The sequence below is a fragment of the Saccostrea echinata genome, unplaced genomic scaffold (genome assembly GCF_033153115.1).
Source record: "Saccostrea echinata isolate AGI-Se365-2 ecotype Australia unplaced genomic scaffold, CSIRO_AGI_Sech_v1 ptg000053l, whole genome shotgun sequence".
NCBI classification, from domain to species: Eukaryota; Metazoa; Mollusca; class Bivalvia; order Ostreida; family Ostreidae; genus Saccostrea; species Saccostrea echinata.
In genome coordinates this window covers 1,399,562-1,412,500 of record NW_026889802.1, presented here as the reverse complement: position 1 = coordinate 1,412,500, position 12,939 = coordinate 1,399,562, and the positions used below count along the sequence as shown (strand labels likewise).

Genomic DNA, 12,939 nt, shown 5'->3' with positions numbered 1-12,939 from the left:
ATAATTCATATACAAATATTTACATTTCAGATACTTTTCCTTAATTTTCTTTGCAAATTAGAAGACTGTTCATTTTCTCATGAACTACCATTGATGAGCATGAATATCTCCATTGTTACATCATAATACCGCACTTAATTCAAAAGTATAGTGCAAACTGTTTTGCTTTAGAAAATGACAGTTGAATGGCATATTTTTTGGCAACTCATTAGAAAAATAATGTAAATATAAGAAATGAATTAATTTTTGAAAATTCATGAGTTACGACGCTTCACGCCGGCATATTTATCATGAAGCGCTAACACACTTCATGAAATATGCTGGCGTGAAGCGTCGTAGTTCATGTCCTCATGAATCTTCAAAAATTAAATTCATTTCTTAAATACAATGCATGGCACAGATGTGTGTAACGCTAATTCATGATTACACCAACCACTCAATACCCATTGACTGCGCTAAATTTTGAATACGTCAATTTATGTACACGTACAGTACTTTCTATTTCCACTAAGGAAGAGTTATAGTTCTTAGTGCGCTCTTTTGTGAAAAAGTCAGAAAATGTACAAATCTCATGGGATTTCTGGGACAATTGTAACAACATGTAAACTATGTGTTGAATGTCGATGAAAAAACACCAAACAAACATGCAAATGGGACAATGTATTAATCTGTGGACTTTACGTGCATCAAAAGTAGAAACGACAACAATATCAATTTTTTACAGGAAGTAGTTGACAAGTGTTGATGGTCCATCTCCAATTACAATGCACATGCCTCGGAAACCTCGTAATTTTTATCAATGGATGATAAATTCAGGGCTTCTACACTTTCACATATGTATACTAGTTCTTGTATTCTTTAATGGGAATGACAAATACATTTAACATTCAAAATTTGATAGAGATTGGCACGTTTTGTTTTCTCTGCTACGTCATGCTGTCCCAGTCAGACGACCAAACGTGCCTCTACTTTGAAGAGTTTCAATATTATTAATGGAAATCAAAAGTATTCTGGAACAAAGAGAGTTTATTAAGCGAAAATGTATATGTTAATTTACATTTAATTTGCTAAGATGTAGAAAACAACCCCCCTTTTTGTTACAATCTTGTGTGCTGGGAAGTGGTAACTAAGAAGGCCATCTTGGATTTGGTATTTAGCATCTAATATTTATGCTAGCTCACCCTACATAGCAGCAAAGGTAGCTTAACATTCAAGATCATAGCTTAACGTAGAGGCTACATAGGCGCTATGCTCTTGTCATCTTACGCCTAGCTCAATATGCATTTTTCGAGCAACCCATATATTTCCATATTACCCCTCTAAGTGTCTACATAACTAAATAATAATGTTTTAGTGAAACCTGTCTAATCCAAATGCTCTAGGAGACAAATTTTGTCTCGGAATAGACAGGGTATCAGATTACACGGTGTAAAGAACATAAATAATAGTAAAATGGGAATGAAAATAAAGGTCGGAATTTACAGTGAAACGGATTGCACAGGTGTTGGATTAGACTGTTTTCACTGTACACATATGTATGATATAAACTTATTCTTGCACAGAAAATGTAAGGTCCAGTTTTAATACCATTGTAAGAAGTCATTAGTTTTATGTTTTGTCTGCTTTACATCCGAGGGCCTTAGATGATTCCACTGAATGTGACATTCAATTTATTTAGCAGGGAAAGTGTTTATTCTCTTCAGTTTGCAAATAACAGAGATCATGCGAGATGGGCACATACAGGTACAAGAGAACGTATTAGTGTCAGTAAAGAAAGTGGCAAGCCTAAGATTATTTTGCATTGTATCGTTGAAATAATAGGGAAACAAATTAATAGGTGTTCACTGTTGTTACAGGATTGAATTATAAAATGATTTTGAAACAAAGTATGCATAGTGAATGAATGAAATTTTTGTCTACAAAACTGATCAATGTATTTATAATAATCTTAAATGTCCACTTAAGTATTGTGTATTTACAGGTGAATCCCTCTACGAGACCCGAGATGTAATAAATTAGAATATATCAGGGTGGGGCTGACTCCCATGAAAATTAGGCCAACATTTTTTTATTTTCTGTTTTTCGGGAATTTTTTCCAAAAATTTGAGTCGGGGGGTCGAAATAAAAATAAAAATAAAAGCTCGAAATTTAAGCAGTCGGTCAGAAAAATAAAAATAAAATGAAAAAATGCAATAAAAATTTTTATTTTTAATTAAGGATTTAATTTTTTTTTATGACCTTAATTTGTTAGGGGAAAAAGTGTTATTTGAAAAACTTATGTATACAAAACACAAAATTGGTACTGTTCATATATCATTGAACTATTTTAAATTTAACTTTCTCTTAGATATTTGGGGCAGGGGGTGCATATCTAGTATTAACAGCTTGCAGTTTCTAACATTAATGCAAATCAAACATACAAATCTAAAGTCTTCTCTCAGTTGTCAAATACCCTAGTGTCACCATAGTAAAAATTATAGGACTTATGTCACACCCCTCTTAAACTTTTCAGAATCTTGTATTTTTCCGTATTCAGCAAATTACAAGATCTAAGGATTTTGGACTAGCTCTGGCAAAGTTATGGCAAAAATACAGTGAGACATTCAATGGATCAGCTAAAATAAATTAATTCACCGAAGTGCACGTGAAACATGATAAAAAAAAAAAAGTTGTATAATATTTTATTCAGCGCAATTCAAATTAATATACATGGATACGTAGGTGGAAAAAAGTTCCCCAATCTCTCTATTGAAAACATATTTAAATTTCCTGAGTCTGTAGTATATTTGATCTCTTTTTATCCTTATATTTTTCTTTCTGAGCATGCTAACTTTCAACATAATTGTAGAAAATATGTACATCTTTCCCATAGTCAATAGTATACACATGTAAAATACACACGACAATATTCTGTTTGCTGCAGAATTCAAAAAATTAACTGTTGAAACTGGTTCTAATCCACAACTTTTGAATGAAAAAAAAAAAAGAAGAAAAAAAAAAAAAGAAACCAGATCTTGAATCTAAATATTTGTAAGGGCGTATCATTTACAACACTTTTCCCTAGTGGTAAAAAAAGTTGTTTTACTAAACAAGAGATAAATATCAGCTGAACACTGATGTACATTAATTTGTTACATAGCACGCCAAATTCAATAAAATGATATAAAAGGAAATAATGTCTTGTATCAATCAAGAATATATTTTAGTAGGTTATTTTGAATTCCAATATTTGTCATAAAACGAGTGAAAGTTGTGACTCGAATTTCCTCAGTCACGCCGCTTTCTACCAGTTCTACAGTGTTCTGTTCTGTCGTTAATTGTAAAAGAAATCATTATTGTCTTAAAATTAAGTTTCAAAAAATCTTCAAGGCGTATTTCAATGTATTGAAGCAATTGTCAACGATAATACGTAATCAAAACCTTTCAAACCAAGCGGTTGACAGAGCCTCAATTTCCACGTTTCTCTCTGCATAACATTTGTTCAAGATTACTGTTTCGTCTTTTTCATTCAATCTTTCATTAAAAGTTAATCTGAAATTTATATTTTTTCTAATATATGACATTGACATGTCACTTTTTAAAATGACTATTTAAAAAATATATGAAACCCTCCGATTCTGACATTTTGGCGCTATGCTGTGCAGTGACTACTCAGACTTCGAATACTGTGATTGGATGAATATATTTACCTTAGCCAATGACAAATCGCAGTTTGAAAGGCTTGTGAAAAGTTTATTTATATTTCTTTTATTTTTTCAGTGACTATAAATAAACTATCGGCGGGAGAAATAAAAATAAAACTTGAATTAGGGACTTTTATTTTTATTTCATTTTAGCCCAAATTAGAGTCGGCGCTCCCGTAAAACAGGATATAAAAAAAAGTTGGCCTTACTGCTTTATGTCTGTATAAGTCTATGTTATACAATTACTATCTATCAGAAGGGGATTTTCCGATTCTGTGTAGTTGCTTGAATCTCTGCTTTCTGTTTGTAGGTCTGTGGGGAGTTGGGGTAGAGGCAGCATACTATGGACATTACCTGGGATTCTACATGATGTAAGTCAATCTATCTTCATCATTCTTTGACCTTTTGGTTAAGAATTTAGTTACAACACTGACAATGTCAGATAAATTCCATTTTTCTTATTTTACAGTGTTGTAGCCATCTTGGTAACATTCTTAGAGTCTGTGTTTGCCATCAACATGTGTGTCCTAGTCTGTGTGGGGTAAGTCTTGTGCTGTAACCTAAAGTCCTGGAATCATATTACCCTTCCTTTAGACTAGTATAACCATGATTCAATGTTGCTATTGGAATTTAGGATCTAAAAGAAGTTTCAAAAGATCTTAGTTCAGTATAACTTTTATGAAGACCAGGCAAGTTTGTCCATTGGTGCCAGATAGCTCATTTGATAGAACACCTGTCTAAAACATCATGGGGACAAGGACCTGGTTTAGTTGGTCATATTTTCTCCCTTCCTGTTATGTTATTGGCTGTACTGAATTCTTTAAGTCACAGGTGAAAAAACTTTCCAGAGGTGAACCCAAGTTGATGTCCTTGGGAGTAAAGACTAAAGACATCTAAGATGGAGGAAGGGGGGGGGGGGGGTTTGCATTCAAATAGCTTCATTTGATAGTGGCCAGATTGCTCAGTTGTAGAGTACCTCTCTAGAGTTAGGGGACCCAGAATTCCATTCTGGTCTGGTTGCTGTAATTTCCCCTTCCTATCACAAATTAATTAAGTGTTGTAACATAAATACTGGAGTCAGTTTTTCTGAAAGAGTAGAGATTTTTCAGATTCTCCATTTTAATACACATATCCCTTTTTCATTCACTTTTTAGAAGGGGTAATTACAGCCCCAGTGATGGTATATATTCTTACAGGTTTAACCTTTGAGGATTTAAAAAAAAATTTCTATGCTTCTTTTATAATGTGGTTTTCATTAAGAACAAAGTGTAGGAGTATTTTTTTATAGATGTATCTCCCAGTACGGAATAAAGTTTTATTATGTGATGGACACAATAGCAACACTGTAATAGCTACATTCTGAATAGCTTGGAAAATATTCGTTCTTCATAACCAAGTCTGAGTTTGTTATTTGACTTACAACTGCTTTCAATCATTTTACTCCTAATTAATTGTTATTTTCATTTTTTGACATATTGAAATACTTTACGAAATGAGATTTATAATGATGTTATGCAAGGACATATCAGTTTATTAATAGACCTAGCATAACTAGCACAAGCCTTCTCTGATTTCAGTAATGATGACTCCACGTCACTATGCCAGAGACTATGGGATGCAGTGTTATGGATAGACAATTGGAAGAAGGGGGTCCTTTACTTCTGTTTCTCTATACCCTGCTTTATCCAGCCCCACACAGTGTGGATGGGTATCATATCAGGTGTGTATTTCACATGTGTATTGGTAATGGACACACATACAGCAAATAAGAACTGGAAAAGCACACCTTGAAGCTTTTCTGTAAAATTCCAGATTTTAAAATCTCTTTACATTTGTTATTACTGTATTATTTTCACCCTTTCACACTTGAGACTAATTTGCAGGGCTCGACATTAACGCTTGTCTGCTTGTCCGGTACCAGTGAAAAAAAAATTACGGACAAGTGAATATTGCTGGGTGCTTGTCCGATTGGACAAGTGCATTTAAATGTAAAGAAGTCTCAAAATAATAAAAAGAATGACTGTCAAACGTTAACGGTACTGAAGTTCAAAGACGGAAGCAGTATGTTCCTAATACCAAACTTAGATTCCGATATGGATTGCTATGTAGTTGAGTTCACACTTGATCGGGATCGAAGTTTACTAATTGCATACTACTGCAAAGGCATGGAATTTATGAAGTTTGGATTCTGTTTGATGTTGACAGTCCCATTTATGTTGTTGTTAGGACAGAAAGTCTAGATAAAATTTTGTGTTATATGTTGGTTGTATTTATCAATAACATCATGAATCAATCAAGCACATGTAATGGAGTTCATTTTAGTTTTCAAGTTGACAGTATTAGATCTTTATTGAAATTCTTTCGGACAAGTGAAGTTGAAGTTCGGACAAGTAAATGTCTTGGTCACTTGTCCGAATGGACAAGTAGGGAAAAAAGTTAATGTTGAGCCCTGATTTGCCCCATTTTTAAATTTTGCCCATATGCAATTGCATTTTAAAAATAACTATGTCTTAATAATTCTTGTTCGAATTCATGGTAAATCACCCCATTTTGAATTCATCCATTTGTGATGATGGTGAAAGGGGCAAACATAAAATGGGGGCTAAAATATCCCTGTGTACAGTAATACACAGTCAATATGATGTATCAATTTAAAAGTTTTTAGTCATGCAGTTTTACCAAACTGTGTCAGAAGTTATCTCCCCCTGTTTATAACATTATATTTTCATTTCGTGTATTTATTGACTACTGCTTTTAATAATCTGTTTTGTTTTATTCCAGGTGTCATGCTCATATTTAGTAGTGTATTTTATGGATTGAAATCATGTTACAATGAGGAACAGTCATTAGAAAAAGTATCTCACAATGCAACATACGACAGGTTGGTAGCAGACAGTAGTAATTAGAATACTAAGTAAGAAACCATTCACCAAGAAAATCTCAATTAATAAAGCTAATAAAAACCACTAAGAATGACTTTATTGTTTTGAAATCACCTACAAAATCTTTTTTCTTTAATTCAACCTGCTATATAGGAGATATAGGTAAGATGAATGTTGTGTATGGAGAAATATCATCATTTTATAAGATAACAATTTTATTGTTGACATACATGTGGTAGATATATAAATAAAACCCTTGATGTATTTCTTGTCTTCTCATATTTTAAAAAGAGAATACTTTCTAATTCAAGTGCTCTTCAGATATTTTTTTATCTTTAAATACATGTAGAATGAAATAGACACTATATGTCTAGATATTTTGAAGTAAGACTTTCTGTTCAGTACCATTACAAATAGCTTCTTTATTTTTATACACACTTTGGCTAATTTATAGGTTTAAATGATATGAATTCAAACTCTATTACCAGATGAATCCTTTATCAGTGTGGCAATTTTTTTGTTGTTCATCATTTTATTTTTCTCAAAAACTTCAAGAATAAGCATCCAGTCCCATTTCTGAACTTCTTTTATTTTACTTCCTTTAAATTGTAGATTTGATGATATACAAGAAGATATAGAGGATAGTATATTGAATCCCCCTGAGGGGGGGCCGGGGGTCCTGTCCCTAGCAGATCAGCAGGAGATTTTGGAGGTTTGATGTCAGCTGTCTCCATCAGTAGTGTGTTATAGTGCTTCATATGTGTTGTCCCACAACAGTGCTCATTGTAAACAAGTTGTGTATGTGAGTGGTGTGGAAGTGAACTGTGTATTTATTTTAGTGACACCTTACAGAAGTTCTTAGAATAGTTTTTGCCTTTTTGACATAAATAAGTCTTCTAAATGCCGATTTTAATGCTCGCTTTTAGGAAGGTCTAAACATTACTCACTGAAGAGTTCTAATTCCTTGGTAGTTTCATGCAGTTAGAGTGATCTCTCCCTTGATGTGAAGTTGAATAAATGGAAATTTACAGTAAATGACATAATTTTGAATTAATAGAAGTATTCTTATCATTATATTAGATCAAGATAAAATAAACTCAATACATTATTTGCATGTAGTTTGTAAGTAAAAGTGTTGTTTATACATTAATACTTCATTGTCTTAGCTCTGAGAACATTTTGCCTGGAGAAATATATGGCAGGTACAATACCTCTCTCCAAATGAACTAGAAAACTTTGTTATGTACACCTTTATATATGATATAATTTTCTTTAAGTCCAAATTTTTTTCCTTAGTGTTTAGAGCTTCCTGACACTTAAATCAACACAGCCAACAGTGCATATAAATGTTTTTGTTTTCAGAAAAAAAAAGTATAAGTAACACATTCTAGGATGCATTTTTATACAAGGCTTATACAGGCTTCTTTTTTTTCCTCGAAAAATCTCTTCATTTGCTCTTGGATCAAGCATTTGAGATTCTGATATGCTGCATTGTAACAATTTTGATCCTGTGTATACCTATTGTATTTTAATTCTGAATGGCATTATGCTGCTGTATTTTTGGGTAAAGCTTATAATAGCTATGTACCTCAGGGGAGTTAACTGTATGTCTTGATTTTATAAATTTTTTTTCTAGAACAACTGGTACAGGTTATGAGTGAATATTCTGTGCTCCTAGACTTTTATGAAGTGTGTTTTACTGGTTTTGCTAATTATCCTGTAAGCAATCTTGAAGTGTATGTCTGTGTGATTATATATTACAGAATAACTGCCACCTGGTGGTCTTTCAGTGATCATATAGAATATTGTAATAATATGAGATCCTGTGCTACATTTTTAGTGTTGTTTTGTATGTAATGATCTCTTATTAGAATTACTCTGTCGATCTGAACACACCACTGCATTATTTATTTTGTATTTTCTACATGTATATAATTATATATAGATTTATATTTGGAACTCTCTTCTTATATGATTAGAATCTCATTAAACATACCGGTTTGCATAATTGCTTTACTTTCCAACAAAGGAACAAAACATTTCCTGATGCTTATTTATGAATACTCTTGTATTTTCTTTTACAATTACTATCTTTTTTTATTTATGAAATTGAATTTCAAACTTCTTTTTATTTTAGCCTCTGAGATTGATATTTATAGGAGGGTTGTCCCAAAACTTTGTAGACAAGTGTCATTTTTCTGGGAACCAGGTTTTACATTTAATGGAAAATAAAACATTTAAGTAACCAATAAATTCAGTTTTAATATATGGAATAATTACACAGGGTTACCCTACTTAATTAAATAAGATCCTTAATTGAATGATTGGAGCAAGATGGCAGTACATTGCCAAAAAATTACATCTTTGATAAGTTTGAAATATTAAATCAAAAGAAAAAGACATCACTAGTCAGAATTTGAGAGATATGATTCTCTTTTAGATATGAATTATGTAACCGATTTTCTATTAGATATGAATTATGTTACCAATTTTGTCATTTATTACTTACTTTTTAAGAGTTTTATTTATAGTTTGAAAAATAGTGGCAGTGTAAGCTTAGGCATTGCTCCAGGATTTTATTGAATTTTGTGAACTAGGAAGTATTAGTAATTAGTAGTATTACTGTTTTTCCATTTTTAAGTTATAAAAATTATACAAATTCAAATGTATCTCTAAATTAGTTAATTTAAAGGAAATGATCTAGGTTATGATTGCACTATTCCAAAAAAGCATAACAGTACCCCAACAGTCGTATTAATTTTCTCGACATCAGAGATTGTGTTAGGTACAAGATATAGGGCATGGAATTTTGTATTTTGAATTTAGGGATATGATTCGGGTTATGTTTTCATAATTCTGAAATAACATAATAGTACCCAGCAGCAATATTTATCTTGTTTGACATGAGAGATTGTGCTAGGTAGGAGATGGTAATGACACTAACATTTGAAATAAGCTTTTTCAAATATTCTTGCGCAAAGTTAGTATTTTGTCAACCTTCCCATCCCTCCTCCCCCCCCCCCCCCCCCCACATACACCTTTTCCTCCTACAGAGAGAGAGAGAGTAAGTGCTGAGCTCAGAATATTATTTTCAGATAATTTTTGAAAAAGTATGCCCCCAGTCTTGAAAATTTTGGGACAACCCTCTTCTAATTTGTTCATGTGGAGATTAAAATAATTTTTTAAAATTAAACAGAGATGTGTCAATATTGACTTGAAAGATGAAATGTTGTTTTAGATGGTTTTTCTTTTAATGATAAGGCATGATAATATTTACCCAAAATCTGTATATCAGTCTGTTTGAAGTTCACTGATTCTTTTTAATCTTAATGTGATAAGTTGAGAAAACTAATCTGACCTGAAATACATCAGTTTGGGAATAACATTTAATTTAGTCATGATGCTTTACTATAATGAACTAAAATCTTATATGAACTAAAATCTTATAAGGTCACATATTTACGTATTCATGTATCTCTTCAAGATCTTATAATCTCTTTAAATCTTTGGTGATGAACGGGAGGGGTTGGTAGATTGTAAATGTAATGCATTGGAATTTAATAATGTATGTAGAGGATATTTAATGTTTAAATTTAGAGTTGTATATGGAAGTTATGTAACAAGTGTGACATGATCTTTAAAATTTTTTCACAAGAGCAAAGGCACTCATGTATATAAAAAAAATCTGTCTTATGATTAAAATAATTTATATATTATTTTCACAGTATAAAATATTAATTCAGTGGATAAATCACAGTTTTTCAATGTTGAAATTATGTAATAAAATTTTACAATTCAGTTTTTGAGATATAATCCATTTAATATTTGAATGTATTTAATTCATTCAGCATGTTAAGACTGTTACTAATAAGTTTCTTTACAGGTAGAATTTTAAGTTGTTAGATTGGTAGATATATCCTTCTTTTAAGACAAATATCCATGGATTTATTTTGTGAGTGTTTTCTGTGTCATGTACATTCCATGCCTTCTGTTGCGGAAATGAAAAGAGTTTGAAGAGTGATCCCATAAGCTTGCAATAAACCTGTTTTAGTATAAGGTTCAGTTCACAGTGAGCTAGATTAATGTATTGGTGTTCAAAGTCCTTATAAATGTTTTGCTTAGAGAGATGATGTTAGATTTTTTTATTATGGAATAGCCTTCGTGTCACTTTCAAATTTTCTTCCATTTGAAGTAGTCCACACAATTAAAAGTATTATAAATCCAATTATTCACAATGAAATGATTACTGGTTCTGTAAATTTGTTTACTTAATTTTATAGAGATTACAATGCATGTACTAAGTACTCTGTCAGTGCTAACAAAAATTATGCATTTTCCTTTTGGAAAAATCACACAAAAAACAAAACATAAGTTTTGTTGAAATTGTTTTATTGAGATCCTTACAAAAGACAAAAGTTTGGCTTTAAACCTTGAGACAAAATATAGTCCTTAGGGAACTAAACAAAACACTGCCTTTTATTACGAGTTACAAAGAACCTGATCTGTTATGTATGGTATATTGACTGTAAGAGGAGAATCAAATTGATCTGGTGTAGGTCTGCATAATTCATCAATTCATTAATGTGATCCCTCATTACTAATTAAACATCAGTATGAATTTAATTAAGCATTTTTCAGAAAACTTTGTTGATGATTTTGCTATGATGTTATGAGTTATATATTTAAGGGTATCATGGTATCTTAAAAGATACAGACTTACATTTTAAAATTTTTGCTGTATGTTTTAAAAAAATGCACCATAAAAAAAGCTTAAAATACAGTATGTGTTTCCTGTTTCTTTTGAGAATGCTGTTTTTTCTGTGATATGAAATCTTAAATGACAACGATGCACTATATTTAAGGATCATAGGCATGGTAAATACTTTTTGCCAGTTTACTTTGATAAAAATCCACAAGGGAAAAAAACAGTAGTAAATTAAACATTCATGTGAAAAACAGGATCTTCAGAATAGCCATCAAATTACATATATTACACAATTATATCAAAGATTAAATATATTTTGGAATACACTTACATAACAGTGAGCAAAAATTATAAAACCTTAATTTGTTTTCAAGATATTAACTCTTCAAACTTGAAATTGATTTTAATGTATTAAAAAGCCATCCTGCACATGTTCAAGAATTTAGATTGAAACTTGTCAGGGTAATTTCTCAAAGCAACCATTATTTTGTCCAATGTATGAAGAGTTTTGGTCTGAAATACCGGTAATGACTCTTGACTTTCTTTATAATGATATAAAACCTAGCAGCAATCTTGGAAACATGGTTAGCAATGTAGCCAGAATCTTCTCAAATCAAAATTTGCTGATATGGCCCAAAAATTTATGAGTTTGGGACAGAAATGCCTCATGCTTTCATGTATATTCCAGAGAGCCTCCCTGTAAACTTGAATGATACCTGTCAAGAATGGTGTGGTGATCGAGTCTTTTGAACTCTTTGAGTTTTTCTTGTCCTCAGGGCAGTGGGGTGAGACTGTGATGGCAACAGCTCAAGAGGGTGAAGATGCAAGGGCCACAGGATGACAGATCCTGAATGTAATGGAAACAACACAAGGGATGAAGTGTGTCATTGTTCAAAGGGAAGGGGGACATAACAAGGGAGTGACAACATGAGGGAGCAAAGGCAACAAGACAAGGGAGAATGTGAGAACAATATTGTAAATCAATGGGATGCTACATGCAACAGTATCAACACTCGCATTCTCACTGTTTTGCTTTGTTGCCTTCTTGTTTTCACTTTGTTAAGCTTGTTCCTTTGTATGGATGCCTTTCTTGTTCCTTCTCCCTTGCCTGAGGTCCTATCAATACACCAGAGACAACGAACTGGTACTTAACAAAGTATAGCTCAGAATTAGCTTTTTTTCTACTGAAATTTTGAAGTTTTTGTTTTAAATACTCTTTTATTAGATTATTTTCATGCCACAATGACTTCTTCCAAATTTAACGAGGCTGAGTCTAATTATTTCTACCCTAGATATTTTGATAAATTTTCTTGAATTAATTTTTACTATTGTATTAATTATTTAAAGATAAAAATATCAAATGTTTACCATCCCGATTTCTAAGAAGGCCATCAAAAAAGTTGTCAAATTTTACTATTGGACCCTATGGGAATTTGTTGGAAAAGCGCCAAATTATCATTTTCCCCATATTTTTTGTATTTCGGCCCTAGGGATTTCGTTTTCAGTCACATACATGAAAGTTATTGTAAAAAGTCACCAAACTGTGAAATTTCAAAGAAGTTGACCATCTGGTTTGGTCTAGGAATTATTACAAAGTTTATTTTTTCTCAATGCCCAATACCTCTAAATTTGCCATATTGCGGCATACATTTTGTATATATCGGCACAG

The 12,939-nt window shown here is 31.9% G+C and overlaps 1 protein-coding gene across 1 annotated transcript in view; it reads left to right on the top strand.

Annotated features, from left to right (window-relative positions):
• Positions 1–11,345, top strand: part of LOC133204419 (uncharacterized) — a 12,824-nt gene extending 1,479 nt beyond the window's left edge. The window contains exons 2-6 of the mRNA XM_061340146.1: positions 3,994–4,054; positions 4,153–4,224; positions 5,261–5,403; positions 6,465–6,564; positions 7,178–11,345. Coding sequence (XP_061196130.1) covers positions 3,994–4,054; positions 4,153–4,224; positions 5,261–5,403; positions 6,465–6,564; positions 7,178–7,283 — 482 coding nt within the window. The 3' untranslated portion in view covers positions 7,284–11,345. The remainder of the gene's footprint in view (positions 1–3,993; positions 4,055–4,152; positions 4,225–5,260; positions 5,404–6,464; positions 6,565–7,177) is intronic.
• The last annotated feature ends 1,594 nt before the right edge of the window (positions 11,346–12,939 follow it).